Source organism: Morchella sextelata (genome assembly GCF_020137385.1).
Source record: "Morchella sextelata strain SCLS chromosome Unknown scls_10, whole genome shotgun sequence".
Taxonomy (NCBI): Eukaryota; Fungi; Ascomycota; class Pezizomycetes; order Pezizales; family Morchellaceae; genus Morchella; species Morchella sextelata.
In genome coordinates, this window is record NW_025408625.1 from 397,084 (window position 1) to 423,365 (window position 26,282).

Genomic DNA, 26,282 nt, shown 5'->3' on the forward strand with positions numbered 1-26,282 from the left:
GACTTGAGGCTTTGGGGCGGGTGGAAGAAGTGCAGCCGGCAGAGTGCCAAAAGAGGTTAGTGTACTATCCAAGACTTTCCATCGCTTTCCAAAGACCTCCAGTCGTTCTTTGCTGTTCCATCAGCCTCATCAACAATCATTCTGTCGATTGTTTTCTCTGTCATCTTTTGGCCTTTTGATAATAAGCAGCTCCGAATAGCTCCAAAATGCGTTATATGTGACATTATTCTATGTTAGATCACATAGTCTACCTATAACTACAGTAACTTTCTATATTTTACGTGTACATACATATATATTTTTTACATGTGTCATCCCAACCCTCCTCCCCGCACTTCAGGTTTGATGTGAAAGAATTTTCTAGGTTGTTTGTTCATCTGCTCCGCGCTCCCAATTCCTAGTATCGTATGTAGCTCCTTTGCATGATTCACATCTATGTCTCTCGCCCTGGGCACATCTGATAAGCCACATAATCAAGATCTGAGACAACTATATCGGCACTGATAACGGAACTCTTTAACCGACGCTGACAACGACAATCTTCAACAAAGCACAAACCTCCCATGCTCCAATGAAATACCTAATCTAACCTTCATGTTCCTCCCCTTTTTTCATTCACTCCCTCATTCTCATAAATCCACCGGCAAACGCAAAGGGATCTGGATTCTGGACCCTGCAGATGTGGGTATCACGGGAGTGGTGTCAAGAATTTGCCACAATTGGCAATCCCTGAAAACCTTGCGGATCGCTTACCAGCTGGTGTGTCTGCCCGACCCACTCAGGGTAAAAATCTGCAAGACACTGGGCCGGACGATGATCTAGTGTGTCGACCAGGTATCCAACTACGAGTGATAATGAGTGACGGAGATGGGTTTTGAACTGCTTATAAAGCTTTTATATACATCAGATCGGAAATTACTATCTCCTGGTGTTCCTACTGTGAAGGCTGCGATGGGGAAATACCTAGAAATATGCTCCACAGCCTACTTGCGCAGTCGTTTGGAATCGTGGCTTAGTCAAATATTGATTTGGCAGTTTCCCTTTGGGTATAGGCATGGATCCATGTAACAAGGCCCTAACTGATATGTACTCTAGGTCTAGGTAGCACTATTGAGATAGGCAACCAACCAAGGCTGACACTCCGAAAACTATCACTAAGTATCGAAATAGCTTGACTAGGCTATATCTCCGATTGATCGTTGATGAAGAGCTGAAGCTTCTATCTCTATTTATAAGCGATTAGAGTATTGAGCGGAGATACCGCTACGGAATATGAATATTGTGACGCTGTTGTGGTGTCTCGGTCCTTATCAATTTTCATTGAACTCAAATATATCCTATGGGGCACGGCGAATCGACAAACGCAGGACAATTTATGCGGATATGAAGGTGGGCTCTGAAGTGATGCCTGACCGTGTTGGTCCATAGTTCCCGTCTCCTAAGCGTGGAGGATGATAGCCCTTGGCCTGATGGAAGAGACCTCAATGGAACTAATATGCCCGGCTGTGTAAGTGTATGTATATGTCGACCTACATTGGCACCTTCTACATAGGCCTCTACTTACATTACCAACCGCTAAATACCTAAACAGATTCAGTGACTTTGTTGGCATGGGATATTTACGGGCCCGCTCCTACAACACACTTCTTGTTGCGAGTAGGGACTGGGGAAGGGGCTAGAACACCTGGAACAAGTAGAACTGGTCATTTGCGAGTTCGAGACAGCCTCTTCCAACGCGCCCAACTACCTGCTAGTCTTCATCTGATATCACCCGATGGCGAGGCTTATTATAATGCGATTATTTCCATAAAAAGTGGTCGTCCTCTTTGGTCCTATTATCAACTCGGGCTGCTCTGGGATGGTTGAACTATGAGTACTTGAGGAGATGTTCTCTAGCAGAAGGTTGTCCCGAAAATAATTCGAGGATCTAACCTTCCAGCGATTATAGGACTAAGCAAGGGTTCTACCCGCACCTTCTAGATCTTCGTTGTGATCTATCTACCTCAATTCAAGCTTTACCCATAAAGTAGAATCGCGCATCCTTATCAACTCCCCATCCTAGCTGTGAATCGGATGTGATTTAGTGTTTGTTCCATCGGGCGTGGTATTCGATGCTATGGTGTAAGCGGTTTTGTGGTATTTCATCTCATAGAAAAACGAAGTATTGACGTAGTATTGAAGTGTTCGGTCGGGCCAATAATTTTATATGAGTAGCCTTTCGTGGTTGTAGTTAGGGTTGGGCAGGCGAGGAGTTGGGATGCAAGTGTTGGGAATAAAGGTGTGTGGAGGTGTTTATTAATACCATGGTAATATAGGCCTATTACCATATTAGTATTTATGGTTGATCGAACAGGCCCTGAGTGATATATTCGAGACACACCCGATCTACCGAGGATAATGGCTGTGGCGAGAGTCGTAGTGATAGTATTTTGGCTTGTATTGCTTTAGAGATTGCGATGGGGGTATATATATGGTTCTGCTTTCATTGTGTTCTTTGATCTTGATTGAGTTTGTCAAGTCATATGCTGAGCATGTTTGATGGAATTGAACGAAGAGATGTCTTCCAAATAGCATCAGTAAGTGCGGCTCCCATGGCCCCTCCATGCAGAACTACTATCTTCCGAACCATCTATAAGAGGGTATAAGAAGATGGTAAAATAGACCATCCGGTGGGCTCTGGGCTCTCTCAAGCTTCTTACACAATACTAGAGCGCTCTTCTGACTCCTGTAAAATTCCCCACGCCCTCCAGTCCGCTGTTTCCTATCAAGCTCGTCTTGGTCTATTACTGCAGAAGTTGCCCGTCATTCTTGTTACCTATCGTGGAAACCTCATAGAGTAGCCGAATGTGGTCATCTTCTGAGGTTTGCTTGTACCTAGAATCCTGTCCTAGTTCGAGCTCCAAGTGAAGGCGTCGGTCCTAAGGGTTCTGCCCACCATATCGGATGAGGATTCTAAAGTAAGGTTAGCGAAGCGTTTCTTCGAGAGCACGAGGGTCAAACCCTTCCTCTGCCACAGATGTGGGAAGAGTTTATTTGATTTGCCGATGTTGGTATTCTAAGGGGAAGTATCGATGCTTGGTGATAACCGTGGTGTGGACCCCACGGAGCGGCGGATACAATGCAGTCCGGGACCAAGCCGAGTGATAGTGTATGAATGCAAGAGCCGGCCGCATAGCATCTGAAAGGCCCCTCGCGCGTATGTATTAATTCTGCTGTAGGCTATTAGAATCTAACTAAAAGATTGTGCGAAACTTGCCCTTTGTTATCGGGGATATATATAGCTGGCAGGAAATATCCGAGTGACATATCATGATCCAACCTCCACACACTCGTCCGGGAATACGCACAACACACGCAACCCCATAATAATATGTCACCAGTGTTAGAGACAGGTGTTTAGACCCAGTTGCAGATGTGACCACTATATTTCACCGCCTATATATATATGTGGCCAACTAGAAGCTCATGGTCTTCCCGCCCGCTCTAGTATCAGTCGATCAAGTTAATTTTTTTACTTTATTTTTTATCATCCATTTTTGAGGCCAAGCCAGGAACAGCACTCTGTTCAACTTTCAATAATTTACACTTTAAGACTTGGAAGAGAGACGACAATAAATGGATAGGAAACGAATATGAGGAGGAAAAAAACGCCATTTAAATGTAAACCACATCCAGATCAGATCTTATGCAATACATACCACCGCTGACACCGCCGTCACAAGTAGTGAATAAGTGAATCGGGGAGCGCAGATAGTGAGTCCAGACATGCCATCTCTCGAGTGGTATGCAGGACAGCGGGAGATAGGGAAGGAGGAACAGAGTGAGATAGAAGGCAGAAGAAATAAATGGACAGTAAAAAAAAAGAAAGAAAAAGTAAGCAATCACAAGAAAAGATACAGAGAGACGCTAACACCAATACCAAATCAATAAAATAGCAAAACCGGCCCCCCGATCCCTCTCACCAACCAATCCACCCAATCCACCCGCCCAATCCACCCAATCCAGAGCCAGTCAATCAGTCCGGAAATTACAGAACCCAAACCCAAACCGATCGTCTAAAACCACGCCTCAAGCAAAAGTCATCGTCATCTCGCCCTCTCCACCTCCCGCAAACTCATCCTCATCGTCGTCTGCCCACACGTTTCGGCTTTCCATGCCCATACTGGCGCCGAAACCCACTGCTGCGCCCGCGCCCGCTCCTGCAGCAGCCCCGGCAGCAGCATAGCTCGGTGTTGTGTACATGGACGTGCTCCGCTGCGGAGGTCTGTACGCACTTGCGCCCCTGCTACTCTGTCCAAGCCCAAGATTACCATACCCGCCAGAGTTCGTCCTAGGGGGCGGCTGATACCCGCCTGTATCAAATGTCATAGTTGCCTCCTCCTCACCAGGCTTCCTTCGACGGTTTCCAAACTCGTCTTCGCTGTCACTATCGTAGCCGAAGCCATTATATTGCGAGTTGCTGCCATAGCTCTTAAACCCAGGACTAGCGGGAGAGCGATGATCTCCAAAGCTCTTTGAATGACGCAAATTCGCCGTAGGAGCGCCTAGCATCCCCGAGCTGGTCTTAAGCGTCGGAAGAGTACTATTCAGCTCTTTGACTGACAGCTCCTCGCGCCCCGACCGTGCCAACTCTGCGCGGATGGCGTCGACGTCGAAAAGGACGTCTCCGTTGGGATCCTCCTCCTCTTTTTTCTTCTTTGCGGCCGCCTCCCTGGCGGCAGTGACGGAGGGGTCTTCGTAGGTTTCCCATTCCTTCTTCTTTGCGGCTTCTTTACCGCGGCCAAAGAAGGTAAACCGCTTCTTCTTATCGAGCTCCTTCCGTGCCTCGTCCAGCTCACTGATTAGTTCGCGCTGACGCTCCCGATGACGGTCTGGATCTGGGTCTTCAATCTCCGTGAACTCGTCCGAGAGCACAATGAAGCCAACTTTTCGGAGGAGCTTCGGTATCGCAGTGCGATATGCCATGTGTCCGTCGACGAGGTCCGTGACATCTACGTTCTCTACACCGGGGATGCCCTCCACTGGCGCAAGTCCGGCAACACGTAGGATTCCTCCTGATGTCGCACGGAAGAGATAGCCCAGGATCCAGTCGTTTCTAGCGTAGCCATTAACATATCGGCCCGCAACGACAGAGACGGCCTTTGAGTATTCGTCCTTCTTGACGACGACGGGGGAGCCGAAAATATATACGTTCTGGACAAGGCCAAAAGCGCGGCGACGCTGGAGCTCCTTGAGGCAAGAGAAAATTACACGGGCACCAAGGGAGTAGCCAACGAGCGTTACAGGGCGCACACCGAGATTACGATTGATGAGTGAATCGGCAAGAATAAGGCCTGCGGCATTAGCACGGTCAAGAGAGACAGACCAGGGGTTGTCGAGGAGGTAAGAGAGCTTTGTGAGGACGACTGGAAGTTGGAGAGAGGCCATGAGTGCAACGAGCACAGTAGAGCCAAGAATTTGTTGGAGGGATTGTGTCAGGACCTACTAAAGTTAGCTAGGAGGGAGCGGAAGAGACGGGTGGTTTATACCTCTGTGGCGAGGATATTGATAGTCTTCCCCATGGAGGTCAACATCTCGGGTTCCCAATGGACAGAGAAAAGATCCCCCATAATCGGGTCTATCGTTGAGTACGGCAATCGCACGTCGTCGACCTTCCCACTCATCCATCTAGCCCTCTTGTCAGCTCTAGCGCTCCCCCGTCAGGTCACGAAAACTCACCCTGAGATGGTAATGATCAAATTGACACGTTTTGCATTATGCAGCGGTCTGTACTCAAAGGTCGTCACACTCTTCGTCCTATTATAACTAGCCTTTCCGCCAATTGCTGCACCTGATGCAACCATCGTGCTCGCAATCATGGCCGTACCTCCGGCCCCGGCCAAGAATGTGCCCGTTCCCGCGACTCCGATCGTTGTGAACCCAGCAGCCAAACCTGCGCCGATAACAGGCGCCAGCAACCCACCACTCAACCCAATTACCAAGCCTCCTCCAATAGTCGCGAGGCCCATCATCATGTATCGCATGTTCCTGGCGCGCTTCATCCTCGTATCCATATGCTCTTGCTCGCTCCAGTTCTGCTCAGTGGATTCTTGGATCTCGAGGGCGTCTGTTACGCGCTTCTCGAAGCGGCAGATATCGAGCCAGGGAACACCGAGCATGTTTCCAACGCGCTCAAGGAGGACGCGGGAACGTGCATCGTAGACGCTGTCGGCGATTAGGACTAAGAACAGATCGCAGAGGACTGTCCAGCGGATGTCGATATCAAGGGTCTGGGAGTTTAGCTGTGAGGGGTCCTGGACGGACGGAAGGTCTTTCTCGGAATACGGAGGTGGTATTGAGCTCGAAAGATCGCTACTGTCCGATAGCACAGACTGCCGCGGTGAAGTCGGTGTCGCCGCAGAAGCAGCAGCCATTGGATTGGAGACTCGAGAGTTTTTGAGAAGGGTAGGTGTGAGATCACTCGACAGCACACCGTGCTCCGCAAGTTGTTCAATCATAATTTGCTCTGTTATATACCGTTAGCGCCAACAATCCTAAGCATCGGCCACCCAACAACTCACCAGCAGGAGATATATCCATGTGCATATACAACCTCACCATCATCTTCTGGCTCCACATCTTCATACTCTCCCTGGCCGCGTTGAGCTCCTTCTTGACATTCTTTCCCTTACTACCCTCGAGCTTCGCTACCTCCGCCGTCATTTCCTCCACTGCCAGCTTACACACACCCACGTAGGCAATCCTCTGTCCCTCCGTCAGCAGCTCCTTTGTCGCCTGCATCTGGCTGAGCGGGTTGCGCGACGCTTCGTCGTCCTCTGTCCCCTCCTTGAACAGGTAACTCGTATTCTCGTCCATGCTTGTCACACTCTGGTTGTCCTCATCGTCATACACACGCGTGTAGCCCTTCGCCGCACCGCCCTTAACGTCCTCGTCGTCCGAGTCGACCGCAGCTTTCGCGATCAGATGCCCGTCGTCGTCGTACAGGTCTTGGGACGCAAAGGCCGGCATCTCCTGCCACTCGATATCCTCCTCTACCGGCGCAGGTTTATGGTCGGTGTCTTCAGTGCGACGGACGATCTGCTGGTGGGACCATTCGGAGACGGGCCCGCCAGTACCAATGGTGGACGTTGGGTCCGACGGGTCCTCCGAGAACATCTTTTTCTCGTTCCATTTCTTGTCTGAAGCGGAGATCTCGCTGAGGGGTGGTGGAGGCGGGGGAGGTGGAGGCGGGGGCGGAGGTGGAGGTGGAGGTGGAGGCGGGGAGATCGGAGCGCTGGTTTGTGTGGTAGGCTTCGTTTGAGCGGGCTGGGGAGCGGGAGCGGGAATCCGACGTATTCGGAGGCCAAACTCGTCATATTCGTCTTTGTCCATGGCTATAGGAAGGTGGGTCTGGAGAGCAGGCAGGTCCTCCTCACTTCCACTTTAACTTGTGGTCTGTGCTAGATTCAGGTATTATACTGGCTGACTGTTGAAGGAGCTGTAAATAGCTCCCAGGGATGGTGGGTGTGGGCTTACGGCTTGCGTGGCCTTTTTGGGAGTATTTTGAATTGCAGGAGTAAACAGCAGTAGCAGAGAACAGATGATGTGATGATGATGATGACGATGATCAGTGTCTGTCCTCTCTCTCTCTTTCTATCTTTCGTCTTGTCGTCCTCAAGGGCTCAGGGGTTGTTTGTGCACATTGAAAGAAACAAAAGGGTCATCACACGGAACACAGACAGAAACACGGACAATCACACACGCTCTCACACAGCTTAACTTCGCTTCGGGGAATTCAAGGGGTGGGGAGACAATTACACAACGGCCGGCCCGGCAGAGTAATAATGGGAGGGGTGGTTTAGGGCGATGTAGGGTTGTGGATGTGGGTAGTGTCGGTAAGTGGCTTGGCGGAGGAGAGGTAGGGAGCTGTGACAGGGGGAGGGGAGGGAAGAGATGGATGGGCTGCATGTGGGGGAGGAGAGCCGCAACACTAACAGAACCGGCACTTGCTGACTTAGAGAGAGACAACCTGGGAATGGGGGGCACGGGCTTGGGTGCGGAACGTGGGAATGGCAACTGAGACTGACTGACTTGAATCAGTTGTGTTGGCAGATGGGCCACATGGTGAGTTTGGATACATGAACACACTTCGGAGTGTGTGATGATCCTGAGGATACGGAGAATTCTTTGTGGGACATCTTGGAAAGCTTCACCAAACCACAATTTGACAAATTCTAGAGATTGAAAGAGTTTTATTCTCATCAAATTCCCTTACATTCCCTAAAGCTCATCGTCTAAAAGCTAGTACAAATACTTGAAAATTGGGATTGTAGCTTAGGCAAGCGTGGAGGGTCCAGTCTTGTTAAAGATATGTAAATGCGGGGAGGTTGGGGTGCACTGCACGTGAGTATTTAGAATTGTGCAAGCTCGTATGTAGCAGTACTTAGGCGAAGTATCTAGATACTCTACCTAGATACACGGGTGAAAACCTCGACTCGTGGGAGCTTGCCTTTATGGAAGCTCGAATATCAAAATACGTACCTACATAAGTATCACAAAAAAAACTCTACTCGAGTCAGTACCTATCCAGATATCAAAGGCAGATATCCAAGGTATTCGCCTATGCCCGCCCTATCCAGGTATCTATCCGCAAGCACGACATCGAGGATAGATAAAAACCCAGCATATGCTAATTGTCCGAGGGAGCCGGGGATCAAAAAAAAAATCCAACCACTGGTCTGGTGTCTACCCATCTACTCGCTCATCCATCCCTCCCGACGGCGATCCAGCATCACCAGTGGTCATCGTCATCATGTAGGGTCCTCCTTCGATAGAGCAGATAGGTGGTGGAAAGATAACGGAAGCCCGTTTTTTCACCTTCCTTTCTTCGGCCTGCCCTGTCTTGTCTGCCTGCGCTGGCCTGTCTTGTCTGCCTATTGATGATGGACGATATGGTAACGTTCCATGCTAGCTAGCTATCCTATCTAATAGCACTTGTTTCCTTGGAGCGGGTAATTAACAAACTAGAGTAAACTACCCTCCGGGGGCCCCGGAGCAAAAATAAAAATAAAATCCAGATCTCGACGGCGAAAGAGCGATTAAAAAAGTTGCTCTATTTGCACCTAGCGGGTATGTAGATAGAAGTAGAACAGGTATCGTGGAGCCATCCATCAGATACGCTTGCTGGGAGGGTGGAGGGGAATTGTGACCGACCGGAAAAACCGATCGGAGGCTGATCTGATGTGTGGATGGCTTGCTTGCCAAGATGGGGGTGTGGTGGTGGATGTGTGGGTGGTGGTGGTGGATGTGTGGGTGGTGGTGGTGGTGGTGTGGTGGGCGTAGTGTCCCAGGCCTGGATCTGCGGGTTTGCGGTGGTCCGTGGATTGGGGAGGATGTACCGTGTGAGGAGCTGTGATGGAGGATGTGAGTGTGAGGAGATAGGGTGGAGAGGAGGAGGGGGAGGAGGATTGGGAGAGGAGGAGAGGAGGAGGAGGGAGAAAAACAATTAGAATAGAATGGGAGGTAGGATCATTACTCTAGGTAGACGATCACCAGGGAACGGAAGCGAAAGGGAAGGGAGGGAAGAACCTGTCTGTCTCTATCTATCTATCTGTCTCTCCCCCTCCCTCTCTCCCGCTGCTCTAGATCAACATCAACATCAATAACTACAAGAAGCTAAATACAATTGCAATTGCACATGTACCCTGCCTAATCCACCTGTCTGTCTGTCTGTCTGCCTGTCTGTCTGTCTGCCTGAAATCCCCAATGTCAATTGTCGGTCCATCCAATACATCCAACAATCATCATTCATTCTCAGTTGGCATGAATAGGGAAGCACTCCGCTCGCCAATCTCCACCCCCCACCGTCCGGCTATTGGACGTCAATCACGCTTCTTCCTTTTTTATTTTTTCTTATTGAGGGGGTGGAGCTTTACTCCAATGGAATGAACTCTTTGTTCAATGAGATTGCTTATTGCCCCCCCCCCCCCCCTCGTGGTGTGTGGGTGAGTGAGTGAGGTCTTCTTGCTTGCTCTTGCTGGCTTTTAACTTCTTTGCTTGCTCTTACACTTCGCAAAACTTGCAAATCTTTTGGGACACTGAAAGAAAGGTCGGCACTTTTTCTTCTTCATTTCTTCTTCCTCTAGCTGGTTAATTCGGCTCGAGTGATCTGATACACACACTGTCTCACGGCTTAATCCACAATTTAGCGACCCGCCAGAAAAAAAGGATAACCATCAGACTCAGACCCATAAGCTAATTTACTTTACGCGGTCCCACACAGACATAGCTTCCTTCTGCTACTACTACTGCTCATCATAGCTCCACTTTTTCACATACCAGTAAAACCAGCCACTCGACTAAGACACGCGCTACTGCTTTTTTTTTTCCCGCAGGCAACTCATAACTTATCCTCCTCACGCCCTTCAGAAGTCGAAAGGGCAGAATCAGCGGACCATCCAGCAAGTAAGCACCTGAAGAACAGAGTGCATCACAGTTACAATGTCACGCCGCCAGCGATACTCACGGCCGACGCCACTAACGGTGCAGGAAAAGGAGGAGGAGGAGGAGCCCTACACACTGCCGGCAACGGTCTATTCGCCCGAGTTCGATGAGGTCGAGGAGCAGCAGCAGATCCGTGTGGGGAGCCCGACGGACATTTCGGGCCTGTTTGACGACGACAGTGATACGAGTGATAGTAGCAGTGCGGCGAGCTCGAGGGCCGAGAGCTTGGTGGACAATGAGCGGGTGGTATTTGTGAGTAGGCAGAAGAGGAGGGAGAGTCTGAGGAGGTTGAGTACGGAGAGGGATAGGCGGAGTGCGAGGAACAGTCGGGATAGCAGGGATGGCAGTACAAAGACGTCGAGTACGCCGGTTACGCCTATGGTGGGTTCTGGATCCTGACTGCTAGCTGGAGGTCAATTATCGTGAGGCAATGCTGATTTTTTCTTTGTGCAGTCACCATGCGCACCATCAACGAGCTTCCGCCCACCATCAACCTCGAAACGTGATTCCTCAAAACGTGACTCCTCAAAACGTGATTCCACATCGTCTTCATCATCTTCATCCTCTTCGTCTTCATCTTCCGAGGACTCCCGCCGTCCACGGCCCCCGGTGAAGCAGAACTATTCCACCCACTCTGTGCAGTCCGGCGGAGGCAAAGCCAACGCAATCCTCGGTATCGGCATCGGCCACCCACCCATTGCCAGCTCCCGCGTCTCCACACCAATAATCAAAGACCCAATCATTGACAACTGGGACGTCTCCGACAACGAGACTCCCGCGAAGCCCATCTCTCTAAAGCCCTGGGGCCCCCTTGCCGTCGGCGCAAAAAAGGTACCAAGCATCGGTAGCATCAGGAGCCTCGACCGCAGCAGACCAGCACGTAGCAGCAGCTCCGCAAGCGGCCGCTTTGTAAAACCCAAGATTGAAAACCCGCAGCCAAAACATGTGGTGCGGGCACGGTTCTCGGAGATGAGGGGGTACGATGTCGATGACATGAAGCGTAAAGGGAGCCCACTCGACAGCGGCGTGGCATTCAAGCTCGTCCACCACCCCACGCACTCGCAGAGCTCAGCAGACATCCGACTACCGCCGAAGCCACGCCGCGCACAGACAATGGGGAAGATGAAGTCAAACGAGGGGAGCGGAACGTCAAGTCGCTCTTCGTCAACATCGTCTATCCGACTGCCGAAACGGTCACCGTCTGCGCCGATTGGGCCGAGGATATCGGCGCAGAGCTTCGAGCTGACGGAGCTCCCGGTAGTGTTCAGCGCGCTGCCGCTCGAGGGAACAGACGCCTACAATATCGTGCCGACGGAGTTTATTGTGCCGGATAGTCGCTCGCCATCGCCGCCGCCGGTGCAGCCGATGCACCCGTCGTGGAGCAAGTTCGATGACTCCGTTGCCGCCAGCACGGACGCAGCCCGGAAAGCAGAGCTCAACGCCATGGCGGCGATGATGGACCCGTCGTCACAGCAGGCAATGTCCTTCCGCAGCAAATACCCGATGGACTCTGCCTACTCCGGAAACCTCGAGGTGCCCAGCCCCAACAACCACGCCAGCATGGTGCGGCCAAACAGCCGGTGGAGCGACTACTCGGAGGCCGACAGCATCAAGGAGAGCTGGCGAAGCAGCGTCCTCAACCACTTCCATCTCCCGAGCGTCACCAGCGTCCGCAGAAAACTGGACCTCCGCGTCCCCGTCGCAGCCGCAAAGGAGGGCATCCGCAAAATGGGCACAAAGGAAATCCACGAAATCAAAGAAGAGGACGCCTCCCCGGGGAGCGGCAACCGACCGCGCAGCGGCGAAGCCGGCACCTTCAACCCGGCCCTCAACTCGCACTCCTCCGCCGCCGCCTCACGCAGCAGAGGCAGCACATCTGCGGGAGGTTCGTCATCAAACGGCGGCATCTTCCGCGTCGGCTCCAGGATCGGCTCGGGCCGCTCAGACTCCATCGTGACGCTCTCCCGCAGCAAGAGCATTCTCCGCCCCGAGTCGGCGCGCATCGAGAAGGCGTCCATCTCCGCCCCGCAGCCACAAGGCACCCCCACGCCAAGCTCGTCACGGCCCGTGTCGACCGCCACGAGGCCTGTCTCAACGGCGACGCAGCGCGGGTCGATGCGCGGACGACCGGACTCGTCGCCATTGGCTTCGACGACGCCGACGGCGACTACCACGGTGGAGGTGGGGAGTCCGGGGAGTGGTGATGAGGTGGCAAGTCCCGGGTCGAGGAGATTTAAGGATGTGTTTGAGAAGTATATGGTGAAGGACCCCAGGAAGAAGGCGGACGAGCGGAGGAGGAACGAGCTCAAGAAGATGATCACCGTCATTAGCAATGAGCCGGGTAGATTGATTTGAAATTTTTCGATATTCCTTTTTTTATTTTTTTTGTTTTTTATTTTCGGCTTACGACGGCGTTTTAACCTTTGAGATTTAGCATTTTTTATGGGAGGAGTTCTTTTTTCTTTTTTTTCGTTCTTTTTTTTTTATTTTTGTTTATGATAATGATGGATTATGGGTGTTGTAGTAGATACGTAGTTCCAGAAAGAGAGGGATACCTTATTTTTATATTTTTATATTTTTCTCTACATTTCTTCTTTTCTTCTTTTATTCTTTTTATTCTTCTATTTACGACTTTCTTTTTTTTGTACTACTTTCCGTTTAATCCTCTCCCCCCTTCTTTCTTCTCTCCAACTCTACTCAACTCACACACCCTTTAACGAAGTTTCACGCCCAACACTGTATATTCCACCCTGTGTTTTTAATTTTCCTTTTCTAAACTCTACATCTGAGACTGAGACGGGAGGGAGGTGTCTACAATGCCATATAATAAATTACACTTCATACACTACATGTACCTACATATAACACTACATCCGTCCTACCTACATATGTACACTACTACATGTACCTACCATACACACGCGAGCATTCTACTGGCGCGATGATGCGACGAACGCCTCTGCCTCACGGCCTCTCACTCGCAGCGCCTGATTCGGCCCATGGCTGCAATCAAGTGTCGGTTGGTTGCACCACGTCAGGGATCAGTAATCGTCATGTTGGGCTTCCATATTTAGACTAGTTAGGGTTGGTTGGTTACACGTCATGATGGACATGTGGTTCCAGAGTTTGGGAGGGAGGAGAAGGAGGATAAGGCGGGGCTTTTGTTTTTCGGCGGGAGAAGGAGGAGGAAAGGCTTGTGAGGGAGTGAGTGGGCAGTTGGTGGGAAGGAGAGTCATGGTGTGTCACTCTTGGGGAAATCGGATCTAATCTAATCAACCCCGCTATACTGCATATGTACCGGGGGTTAACATTAAATACCGAGAATCTGATAAGATAAACACACCTATTTCACAGCAAGATTCTCTTATCAGATTCTTCGTATTTACCGTCAACGCCCGGTACATCTGGATCATTGATTGTTAGATTAGATTAGATTAGATATTAGCTACATCAACCTAAATAGATACATCCTGTGCCATGCATTCACATGCACTTAGTTCCAGTTTCCCGGTTTTCGTGGACCGGTGGCGAATAGGAAGAATTGCCCACCTACAACGGACAAGACATCGCTGCACGATCGAGTGGAGTGCTGGGGGTGATCGGACATACGATACGTTAAATGTAAACTCCGTCAACGTCTGTCTAGGCTATTTTAGTTTCCGCAGATAATAGTCCACAGGTCTTGATACGCACGAAAGGAACGACACTCACGTCCTACCACCACCACCTCCTCCTCCTACAACTCCACCTCCACCTCCTCTGCCTCCCCCTACCTTCTCCTACTCCACAATGTCCACCTCCCCCCTCCTCGACCTCCCCACCGAGCTCCTCCTCAAAATCGCCCGCCACCTCCCCCTCCACAGCCTCACCCGCCTCGTCCGCGCCAACCACCTCTGCAATGACCTCCTCACCCCCCTCCTCTACGAGCGGCCCATCCGCGACGTCAACGGCTACCTCCCCGTCATCTTCTGGGCCACAATGCTCGGAAGCGCTGCCCTCGTATCCCGCATCCTCGACCGCAGCGTCGCCGACACCATAAACATGTACGCCCACCCCGACCCCGGCGAGCGTCTCCCCGACTGCTTGCACTCCGACCCCCACCACCGCATGCACTTCTACCGCTCGTGGCTCCTTGCAAAATGCTCGGTGCGCCACCATCCCTGCCAGAATCTCCTTCAGTGGGCGGTCTGCTGCCACAGACTCGACATCGTGGAGCTCCTGCTGCAGCGCGGCGCACACATCAATCCCGAGCCGCACCGCTGGTGTACTGCCCCGCGTGGCAGCGAGCCCGTGGGAACGGCGCTCCACTATGCGGTCGAGTACTCAAAGTACCTGACTGCGTACCCGCCCGAGGAGATCGTCGGCGCCCTCCTCGACCACGGCGCGGACCGGGACGTGGGGGATTCGGAGGGCGACAACGCGCTGCAGGCGCACCTCAAGTCGCGGCTGCCCTCGGACGTCATTGTGCGCAAGATGCTTGACCACGGGTATGACGCGAACGGGGTTGGGAACGACGGGCACACGCCGCTGTGGACGGCGGTTGATGGGGCGAGGGTATTTAGTGAGGGCGTGGTGGCGCTGCTGGTGGAGCGCGGAGCGGACACGGGGGTGAGGGTGTTTGGGGAGTCGATTTTGCACCGTGTTGTTGCGAGGCTGGGGCGGGAGGCGGGGACGGGGATGGGGACGGCGATGGGCTGGTGGAGTGCGTTGAGGTACTTTTTGCACTGTGCGGACGATGTGAATGTGAGGGATTCGTGCAATCAGTCGTTGCTGCATTATGCGGTGGCGAAGATGCATATGCGCTGTTTACCGGCGTTGAGGTTATTCGTGGAGAGTGGCGTGGACCATAAGTTGAAGGATATATTTGGGAGGACGGCGCTGGACCTGGCGGTGGGGGTTGGCGGGGAGGATGCGGTTGCGTTTTTGCAGGGACTTCGTGCGCCGGTGCAGAGTATTGAGCTTCTTGATTCGAGTATGCAGAGTTTAAGTATATCCAGTGGTGGTGAATCTATCTAGTTTTAGTTAGCTTGCCAGATATCTCAATAGTGAATGATGAGGTTAAATCATGAGACATCACTCGATGAACTGTCCTGCATGGTGGTGCCGAATAGAATGAGATGGTGAAAGAAGCAGATCGTTAAATGATGTTTTTTTTGTTTTTTTTTTTGAGCAGAGAAGCGAGCCCACTAGCTGTTTATACACCGTTACGGTTTGGATAGGACAGAGCATCTACAGGGCAGCACCCGCCATCATTTGAGAGGCCACATATCCAATTGACAAGCAGACAGAGCCACCGGGGGTAAAGAGCAACACCGAGTAAAGGGTTCTACATGACTCGGTAGCTCAACCACTAATGACACTGCTTCTATGATTCTTAGCAGTATTCAAACAGTTGGACAATAACCCTTGTATTGGGGGTTGGAGGCTGCTGACCGAACTGATCCAATCTATAACCTCATAACTGCGCACAGCTCCACGCAAGTTGAGCGAGCCGTATCTTAATCCTCAGCTCTCAAGGGTGATCTCCTCTCATTTGAAGCACTCCCAATTATGTTGCTTCGATGATTTGCGTCCGCCGTGACCAGCTGCAGCCAGCTACAGTGCAAGAAGATGAAGTGTAGCGAATAACTTCCTGTGTTGATGATAATGAGAAGAGGAAAGCTCTCGCTCTTCGAAGACTAATAACTACACTCTAAGCCACCTATCCTAATGACACCATGCGGTGGTCCTATAACTAGACTAGCCTCTTCTATTATGACAGGTACTCGCTAGGGTTAGAAGTAGGCCCCCGCATGTAGGCAGGTGAATTCTAGACCTTCTATATCTCGCCCACGTCTCAAACAATCCTTTTAAGGCTGTGGGCTGAATCGATTTTGTTCTCTGTTCCGTCTGGGGCAGTGGTATTGGAATCCCGAGAAGAAAGAACTCAAACGCCGTGACTCAGGGTTTTGTTTGGAGCAAAGGTCTAGAAGCCCCTCTAGTCGAGTTCAGGTTCGTTGGCCATTGACTCACGGATCGGGGCTGCCTATTTAAAGTTTACGTTAAAGGCTTAACTTCAGCCCTGCAGTAGGGGCCAGGCTGTCGAATTAGCTATGTAGGCATGCACGCCGTGTCTTGAATGCGTGCGCACTCAACCCGCACAGACTCTGTTGATGGTGATCCGCGGGTGAAGATTACCAGCCTGAAACCCCGTGGGGTTAAGAACCTTTTTGTCTTTTTTTTGTTTTATTTATGAGAATGAATACACGATAGCATTTTCTCCTGCCGTACACTTCAAATACCTACATGTAGGTAGAAAAAAGGCACCCCCAATTAAAGGACCATATGCAGGGCTATTCCCCAACAGGTAAAAGCACCAGAACCAACCAACCAACCAAAAGCCCCCAACCCAAACCTTAACTCCCTCGCCATCTTGGCACATCCCACCGAGTGACGTTCCATGATCGCAACCATCCCCCAATCGATTGCAAGTGCAACTTTCCAACCGCACCCCCTTCCCCCCGCATGATAAGAATACGATAACTCCTAACGCCTATCCCCCCCTCTCCGGCCCTGCATCAACAAACACCCTGAGCCTTCCCGGCAATTACCACCACCACGCAAAGAGCCTCCCCCGATCTGCAGCCCATTAGAAAGAACCTCACAACAGCCGTGCTGGAGAAAACAAGGCCCCGCTGCGCTATCGTCGGCCCCGATTCCGGGCACTCTCCTTCGCACCCATCGCTCCAGACCTTGCGGCTGCTGTTACTCGCCCAGCTATATCAGCTTATGTCCTACCTCCCCCCCACCTCCGCCGCCCGGATTGGAACTTACCAAACACGATCCTCCCCGCGGGCCTGTCGGATAGTGTCCTTGTCTTGACAAACAGCTGCTGCTCCTTCGCCTTCCGCTTCGCCTTTGGCCCTGTCGTTGTTGCTACGCCCGCTACGAAACTGTCATTCTCGATGTCAGCAACGGACTTCTACCTTAACCTAACCAAGCCAGGCCTAATCAGCCAAACACAGACACAGACATAGGAAGGAAGACAGGAAGAGAGGGAGAAAAACGTACAAGCTCCACAAACACAGCCCTACAACTACCTTTACGCCCGTAACAGTCGACATCATGCAGTGTTCATCCAAGAAACCAATGCAAGGCTCTGGCTTTGGATATATATATGCCACGCGAGGCTCTACTGGAGCGAGCGCTCAAGGTGGGCCTTATATAAAGCCGTGTGGTTGCGGGTGGGCGATTGTGTAACCCCATTGATGCCTAACTTATTTATATGTAGATCATGTTTACAACGAGAGTCATCACTATCTACTACACTGACTGTGTGATTACAGTACCCTACTATCTGTCAACGGTTTACTACTGTACTACTAACCTGCTTTACAAACATGCTTGCCCTGCCTACAGGCGGTGTCGTTATCAGCTACTAGCTAGGCTAAAGCTAGCCCCTTAATTTACAAGCACCTTTTTTTCCTAGGCGCCTGGGAATAATCAGCGGTTGCCTGGCTAGCAGCTATGTAGGGTTCATTGTTTGGCGTTTAGTCTATAAACATTGCAAGGTTACGGGTACGGGGTCCAGTATCCTACTAATTGCAACCGTGACTATATTATATTTCCACATACTAAGACGTTATGGCCCTACATGTATATATGCGTGACTGCAGCTATGTAGCTAGCGGGCGGCAGCAGCAAGCGTTACTACATACTTAACGCACCACCAGCCCCACTGCCGCACGCAGTGCCGCCCCCACCCCACGTGGATCTGCGATATCCCGTGGCGGCGGGCCGTTACATCTGAGTCAGATGGGGGGATCTCAACCACCGTAGTTTTTTTTTTTTTATTCCGTGATCATTTCCAGAAACCAGGGTTTGGTTTGGTTTGACATGACGGCATACATGACATGACATAAACGTTTTTTTTTTTTGTTTCCCTCTTTGGTTTCTTTCCCGCGCGGTCTAAAAGTACAAGGGTAATGTTGTAGTTGCTTGCTGCGCTGGGTACATATAAAAAAAAGACAGACCCAGGGACGAAGAAAAAAAAAATAAAAAAATAAAAAAAAAGGAAGAAAATAGCCCAAATTCTCTTTTTAAAACTTTTTGCTCCCCCACCCGGATGAGCTGTGATCAAATCGCCTCGATATAGAAGTGGTGAACGAACGGCGGTGATAGTGGCCCCAAAGCAGGTTGTAAGATCTAGCTCCTTATACTCCAATAGGTAAAAGACAAAGAAGACTCTTCGCAAGTAAAAGTAGATATCAAGAAGAGGTAATAAACCGAAGAAATAGTGAAAAAAAAAAAAAAAAAAAAAGGATAAAAAAAAGAGGAGGAATATAAATTCCGACCTAAAAAAATCAAATTCACAGCAGCTCCATCCAAACAGATCCCATGAGAAGTAGAAAAAAAATGACCCACCGGCCCTTCGCAACCAGTCTCATTTCGAATAAAATTACAGAGGGAAGAAGAATAATAATACGCGCGTCAAAAATTCGAAATTGAAAAAAAAGAGGAAACCAAATCGAGATGAATAATAGCAAACCGAGAAAAACCCCGAGAATAGAACATACTAAATAAAAAACACACCCCATTTATTACTCTCAAAACAAGAATCTAGGATCAAAATTAATGCAAGAGATTTGCCAATGCTGGGCTTCCTGAAGCCCCCGACATGACTCTCTGGGGTGGATGTGGTTGGGGAGGAGGTTCCTGTGGTCTCCCCTGAGATATTACCGGCGGTAACCCTTGCTGCTGTTGGTGCTGCTGATGCTGATGCTGCTGTTGGTGCGGTGGGTGTTGCTGCTGCTGCTGTTGCTGCTGCTGCTGGTGTTGATGTTGCTGGTGTTGCTGGTGTTGTTGCTGCTGCTGGTGTTGCTGGTGTTGCTGGTGCTGCTGCTGCATCATTGGTACCGGTTGCATGGTGACAGTGACCGCATTCGTACGGCCCAAATGAGGCGATACATGTGGCGCATGTGTTACCATATGCTGTAAGGGCATCTGCTGGGGTAGAGGATTCCGTGGAGACATCAAGGAGGGTTGGTGATTTGGAACATGCGGAACATGTTGTGGCTGGAGCGGTTGGTGTGCCTGATGAGGGGTCACATGGGCTTGATGGGGGGTCACATGCGGTTGGTGCGGTGATACATGTTGTGGCTGCCGGGGAGAAACATGTGGTTGGTGGGGCGACATATGTTGAATATGTGGGGAGACATGGTTGGGAGGCGGGGGTGGGGCAGCATGGTGCTGCAGCACAGAAATGTGACTCTGTGCCAAGTGCGGCGATATGTGCGGCGGTGGTTGAAGCGGCGACATATGGGGGTGGGGATGAGGAGACTGGTGGGGTATTGAATGGTGTGACAAAGGATGGGATTGGGGGCCCGGGTGAGGAATCTGTTGTGGGATCGGTGGCATCTGAGCCATTTGTGGCTGTCCGATCTGAGAAGGCATCCCCGACTGCATATGGGAAGGATGTATAGGGCTTGGTATAGCACTAACAGGAGGGATAGGCTGCGGCGGAGGGGGGGGAGGCGGCGCCGGTTGCTGTGCGGCCAAAAATACATGTAGAGGAGGTAAAGGCGTGTACCTGCTTGGTTCCTGTTGACCATTCATCCCTACAAACGGAGATTGACGTTCTGATTCAGGCCTTGACACCTTGCAATGGCATCGATTGCACAGAAGCCCCACAGCGTGAGAACGAGAATGGGGGACTGGGTGAGTATTGTCGTGCGCAGTAGCATCACCGTTGATCAAAACTCCGTTAGTTGCCGGGGAAGCGCTTCCGTTCGTCAAGTGTGCAATGCCATTCTCTTTGGGGTGTGGAACTGGCATTTTCCACCATAACGGACTGATATCAGTTTGGCAATTGAAACACCTTTTGGGTCCATCTCCGCCCACGTGATCGTTGAGGAGACCTTCTATTCCGCCAATCTTATCCTCCAGACCCTCGGTTTTGATATAAACAGTGGTGGGCGAACAAGTGATCTCTTTGCCACTTATACCCGCAGCGGAAGAACCCCCGGCACTGTTTCTTCGGTGGGATTGAGACGCCTTGGTCGAGATTGTCATGAGATTGGCTTTTCTAACGGTTCCAGTGAGCCCCAAATCAGCCTGTTTATAAGTGGTAACATAGAGCTGAAGAGCATTCTATAACGAGACTGTCAGCCGGATTAATTGATCAGGTGTTTGAAGGTTCACTCGTACCTGCCCAGCCTCCTCTACGAATTCACCAATTGGATGAATGGTAGACTTGACATCATGCTCTGGACACCATACAGCAGCAGTCATAGCACCTGTTTCACTCCCCAACTTGACAATCTCTTTCATGTCCCTCCTAGAGCTCTTGACTGGTTGAATGTCGAATCCCATATGCCATCCAGCTTTATGTGCACATCCAACGTGTACTATATTTATTATCAGTCACCACCTCTCACCCGTGAAAAAGCAAAAGACTTACCACTAGCGTAGCAGACTTGGCATCCAACGCAGGCCCCGTTGTCTTTACCCTTGCAAACCCTACATGTCTGGGTCCATTTCGCTGCCGGAATCGTCCCGACCCCTTCAACTGTCTTCATTGACTTTGCATCCGAAAATTTAACTTCTGGCGTCCAAACCGCACAGATGACATGTGCCCAATTATTCCCGGAAGTCTTTTTCAGTGGTTCTCTAGGATGTTGAGGACGACGTTTATCTGCCTCTTTAGTCTTCCGGCCATCCTCATGATGATTACTAGTAATAACGACCTGTTTCTCCTTCTCCTTTTCTTTCTCTTTTTCGTTCCCAGTCTTCCCTTTCTTCTTATCAGAGGTTTTAAGCTGTGGCTCTTCTTTTTTTTGATCAATAACCTCCTCCGGTTCCGGGATGCCATGGCAGGGGCACAAAACACATTCGTAGTTCTAAGTCATGATCAGCAAACACATCTAACAAACATCCAAGTTTTAAGATATAATATACCGTAGAGACAGTGGGGTTTTTATCATTGGCGCACATCTCACAAACCCATTTGTTGGCACTCCTAACTTCCCCAACCCCATAACACCCCCTGTGGACAGTCATCCTACAATCTCTACATACGAGATGTGCATTTCCGAGTGGCTCGAGGTCTCCACATACTGCACATGGCAAAAGCTTCGGTTTGGGCGGCTCCGGCGGCGGTGGGGGCGGCTCCTTAGGCTTTTCTACCTTTTCCTTTTCTTTACCCTTCTTATTGGTACCGTTTGTCTCAACCTTTAGCTTCTTACGCGGAGGTTCTTTCTTTTCTTCTGGTGTTTCCGGAATGGGTGCAATTCCGAAGGCAACGGGTTGCGGACTAGCTGTCCTCGCTGCAATTGCTGCGGCTTCAGCTTTTGCGTCCTCTTGGGCTGCATTGAGCTCCTTGAGGAGTTCTTCGTCGATTCTCCGCTTCCAGGCTCTACCGCCTCCGGCGCTGACCTTCTTTTGTATTTCATCGGGATCCTCCCATTGGATACCATAACGTCTCCATAACTCTGCACAGCGTCGGCATAGCGCGCTGATAAGAAATTTCTCCTCTCCCTGTTTCTTTTTGCTACTCCCGCCTTTGTCGGCTGGTATTAATGTTCCCGGTGGCACTCCCGGTGCTCGCCTCCATTGCCTACTACTCCTCGTGTTGCAGAACTTGCATTCAAATCCACGCTTTTTATCGATGGCTTTATTACCGTCGAAAGCGGAATCGTCTTCGTCATCAGCGACATCGTCCACAAGCTTCGTTCCGGTATCCTTGTCTTTCATCTTCGCTTCTTTCTTGCCCTTCCGTCCCTCAAAATTTCCCCAAATCTGCTTTCCCTTTTCGGTCTTTTTCCAAACATAGTAAAACCTGACTATTTCCGCTTCTTTTCTTGTTTTCACGTATTTTGCAACACTATGAAGTTCACTTCCATACCTCGCCACACCTTCCTCAAATCTTTTCAGCTCATCTGGCTTCAGCTTTGGTTCTCTCAGCTCTTTGTTGACATGAACCTTCTTCAATAAATCCAGAGACGTATCTGTATCAAAATCATTTGCAAACAGCAATTCAATAGCCTTATCTTGGAAGTTTACCGAAGATCCATCACACCCAGGACCTGCTATAGTCGAACCCGGTAGACTGCGACTAATATCGCGGGTAGTTTTCATGTATTCGTCTACAGTCTGGAGCTTCTCATCTTTCGTTTCGTCCTCGGGAATCTTGAATAGTAATGTTGAAGTTGTTCCATCATCTTCACCTCTTCTGATATACCCAGGAGGTTCATCCATAACCCATTTAGGCCGTTTTTCCTTAGCAGCAGCTTCCGCTTCCGCCGCTGCCGCTGCGCTCTTGGCATTCTTACTGCCGCCTTTCACGTACTTCTTTTTAATTTCCACTGGTTTCACGTATTCAACGGGTCGGCCATGCCATACGTTAACGTTTGCTTGATGCCGAGGACCAATTCGCGACGCTGCTCTGGGGAAGATACGGTCGTCCGGGTCGAGTGCATCTTCAACACGGCAATGCTGGCCAAGGTACCTCATCGGCCACATTTGCGCCCAATGTGCCTGCTCGGCAGTCGGAACCCTTTCGATATCTGCTGATTCGGAGGCTGTTTCTGTCTCAATTCCACCGCTACTGCAACCTCCTCCTCCGCCGGGGGACATGTCTTCATCTTCGTCGTCAAAATTCTCTTCATCAGCGTCGCCATTAGCGGAATTCGTCAAAGTCGGAGTATTCCGCTGCTCAAGCTTTCGTTCCTGTGCTCGGTTACAAGGTCCGCATGCCCAAGCAAAGCCCCTGCTAGGTTTCTTTAACAACGGCGGTCGTACACAATTCATATGGTACGTGTTCCCACAAACTGCACAATGGACAGAATCATTGCTAAAGATCGATAAAATCAGCATTTCCGTACAGTTAACACCCCAAGTTAGGATTGATAATTGAATTGTACCTAGCACAAAACCCTGCACATCGCTTGCACTCCTTCATTTGACTACAGAGCTCTTTCGCCCTTTGTGGTTCCACCAAGAGATACTTCCACCGATCGACCAATACTTTCCGTACCTTCTCAGGGACATTGCGGACCTGGTTGGTCGGTATGACGTCGTAGTAACGGTGAATATACCGGTCAAACATCTTTTCGAAATAGAAGCTGTCCCGGCGTTTGCGGAATTCGTCGACATCTTCGACCTCCGATCGATGGAGAATGTAGCACTTGCCACGAATGGCGGCAAGTGGGCAGCTATCAGAATGCATTGATGAGAAAAGGACGCGCGTGTCGGTAACTTTCCGTTGAATGTCTTTTGGTCTGTAGTACCAGTTGACTCGGATAGAATCAATAGGCTGGGTAGGATCATTGTTTGTGTGAAGAAACTCCATGATTCTTGCGAGATAGTAGGGCTCGCCTGGAGGTTCGCAAACGAGGTAAATATGATCTGCAACACATTGAATGAGTTAACCAAAGAGCTTCATAGTTGAAGAAAAATCATAGCTGCGGCAGCAATCTTGAAACTCTCTGCGGAAAAACAAGCTTTTAGGTTTAAAGAACTGAGGCTCGAACCATTTACCGACAGTGTTGTACCGTCATCTGCAATTAACTGCCCGTTTTTCAACTTTGGGCTATCAAAGCTAAGCATATTTGACAACCCCATATCCTTCGGCATTACGGGCGCAATATATTCTTTCTTTCTTTTCTTACTACTCGTTGCTGTTGTGGTTGCGACTACCGCGGTGATCTCCTTCGCCCCTTCCTTATCCTTGCTTGCACTTCCCCCCACAGCCGATGCCCTCCTGGATGAGGTAGTTGTGGGCACAACAATCTCAGCAACCGCCCCAGCAGGTGATTTACTAGAGGACGCAGATGTGGTTGTGTACTCGTAGTCCATATCATTATCTTTATCCTCGGCATAGTTCACGCGTGATCCACGATTCCGGGAACGTGTGCCATAGGGAGACGTGGACCGAATATTGGAAGCGCTCGGGGTCTGGGTGGCTGAAGTTGAATTCGGTGCTTCTGTAGATGCGCCATTGCCAGCGGGAGCGCGGGAAGCCGTTGACGATTTACGATCGGCCATCGAGGCTTGAGATCAAAGAAACAACAGTCAAATAGAAAAGTGGAATGTTTGACTGTTGAGAAGCTGGATGTAGTGAGGAAGAAGAAGTAAAAGAAGTGGGCCAGTTGGGTTGGGCCAGGCAGGTGCTGCTGTACCAACCCGGCGGATTTGCCGTATTAATGAACGACTATGTGGGAGTGGGGCTAGATCCAAAGAAGAGATGATGAAATAGTAAGGCAATAGCGGGAATAAGAAGGCCCACGAGATGTGCGCAGAATATGTGAGGTTATAGATCTATAACAAAGATGTAAAGCAAAGCGTTCTTCAAGGGAAAGAGAGCAATGCGTGTGGTTTATGTAAGAGGAGGGGGGACTAGAGGGAAGTTATAGAAACAGTAGTGATTTTTGCCCAGTCAAATGATGCAAAGCAAAGAAAACGGACTAGATACGCCCCTTCCAGCTATAGGGCTACGGCACCCCCAAGCGAAAGGTGGAAAGTCCTAGAGACGAACCAAACTAATGTGCCTAGGCTCAATAGTTTGTATCTCTAACAGTTTCAGTATCGCACTTCAAGCATAAGACCTATAAACTATTGGTTGTGGGTAGGGTGAAATTGAGGTCGTTCGATGAATGGAAGGGAAACAGAGGGGTGAGAAAGGAATGTGAGGGGGGGGCGGAGAACACGAGGAAGGAGTGAGATATATGTGGTAGAGAGGGTGTGGGTGGGGAGGCGTTGAGAGAGAGAGTGAGAGAGAGAGAGAGAGAGAGAATTCAGGCCCGGCCACACGTCAGGGAGTCGCGGGAATCGGCCAGATGCCCATGCGAGCTGGAAAGAACAATGTCAGATATTACATGTATTTACTCAGACGGAGTATAAAAACCGTTACAATGTCTTCATTATTGTTAAGATAAGTGAGGTGTAGTTTACATCCTGAGGTTTTCAAGTCGCGTGCAATTGTGTAATGCAACATTCACTACCGTCAAGACAGTAGAGTAATATGAAGGGATCTGCTGCTGCGACTCGGTTTACATATATCGACGTGCCACCTCGGACGCGACATAACGCTAAACACCAACAGAATTCAACTGCTCAAACACGACAGAAGAAATCGAGATATCTGGTCATGAATCAGTGCTGAATCGAAGCCCGTCGTAAAATAATGAGTTCATTCAGTCAGAATTGGAGCGTTCTGTGCCCTGGAACACCTGTCGTCCAAGATCGGCGGACGCCCAGAGAAAGCAACCTGAACTCCGATGTTACACGCTAAGGTCCCCGGGAGAGACACACACTAACATAACTTCACCTTGCGAAATTTCAAGGACAGGACAAAACGACACTGTTAGACTCAAGACGAGAGTGTTGACAGCTTCGTACATAATAATTATTTTCCTGAACAACACGATAACAGTCTCCCACGATGCAAATCAAGGGTATTTTATGATATTACAGGGATAATGATGTTCTGCCTCTTCTGCGGGAGCCTGTCGTTCTACAGGCAGCGGCTCTGCCCAGGCTGGCCCCGATCGGGTCCCTGTGGCTCTTGTTTGGGCGCCGCCATCCACAACACCAAGGATGCTCGTCACCTGTCAGATTACTAAGCCTAATTCAGGGTCAGGGCTGTCTTTTAGGGCCTGCCCTAAGATTTTCCCTCCTGGGCAGTCCTCCACGGGACCACACACCACAACTGCAAGTAGTCAAACCGATGTGACGAAATTTCGTCTTCGATAATCAACACCAAATACATACACGAAACCACTATCTTGAACCTTAAATATCCTCTCTTCATCAAATAAGAAGAA

At 50.3% G+C, this 26,282-nt stretch overlaps 5 protein-coding genes across 5 annotated transcripts; 2 read left to right on the forward strand and 3 right to left on the reverse strand.

The window, feature by feature from the left end:
• Window positions 1–4,068: 4,068 nt before the first annotated feature.
• H6S33_001088 (uncharacterized protein) lies at window positions 4,069–7,371 on the reverse strand (the record flags this gene model as incomplete). Its single annotated transcript, XM_044832882.1, has 4 exons — window positions 4,069–5,481; window positions 5,529–5,667; window positions 5,719–6,505; window positions 6,561–7,371. The coding sequence occupies 4 exons, from the start codon at window positions 7,369–7,371 to the stop codon at window positions 4,069–4,071; spliced, it is 3,150 nt and encodes a 1,049-aa protein (XP_044694055.1).
• A 3,108-nt stretch (window positions 7,372–10,479) lies between these two features.
• Window positions 10,480–12,837, forward strand: H6S33_001089 (uncharacterized protein; the record flags this gene model as incomplete). Its single annotated transcript, XM_044832883.1, has 2 exons — window positions 10,480–10,863; window positions 10,936–12,837. The coding sequence occupies 2 exons, from the start codon at window positions 10,480–10,482 to the stop codon at window positions 12,835–12,837; spliced, it is 2,286 nt and encodes a 761-aa protein (XP_044694056.1).
• A 1,434-nt stretch (window positions 12,838–14,271) lies between these two features.
• Window positions 14,272–15,498, forward strand: H6S33_001090 (uncharacterized protein; the record flags this gene model as incomplete). The annotated part of the gene is made up of 1 exon (XM_044832884.1): window positions 14,272–15,498. The coding sequence occupies one exon, from the start codon at window positions 14,272–14,274 to the stop codon at window positions 15,496–15,498; it is 1,227 nt and encodes a 408-aa protein (XP_044694057.1).
• Window positions 15,499–17,161: 1,663 nt separating this feature from the next.
• H6S33_001091 (uncharacterized protein) lies at window positions 17,162–17,588 on the reverse strand (the record flags this gene model as incomplete). The annotated part of the gene is made up of 3 exons (XM_044832885.1): window positions 17,162–17,238; window positions 17,296–17,414; window positions 17,533–17,588. The coding sequence occupies 3 exons, from the start codon at window positions 17,586–17,588 to the stop codon at window positions 17,162–17,164; spliced, it is 252 nt and encodes an 83-aa protein (XP_044694058.1).
• A 1,504-nt stretch (window positions 17,589–19,092) lies between these two features.
• H6S33_001092 (uncharacterized protein) lies at window positions 19,093–24,504 on the reverse strand (the record flags this gene model as incomplete). The annotated part of the gene is made up of 6 exons (XM_044832886.1): window positions 19,093–20,610; window positions 20,668–20,867; window positions 20,921–21,359; window positions 21,538–23,311; window positions 23,394–23,865; window positions 23,991–24,504. The coding sequence occupies 6 exons, from the start codon at window positions 24,502–24,504 to the stop codon at window positions 19,093–19,095; spliced, it is 4,917 nt and encodes a 1,638-aa protein (XP_044694059.1).
• Window positions 24,505–26,282: the final 1,778 nt, after the last annotated feature.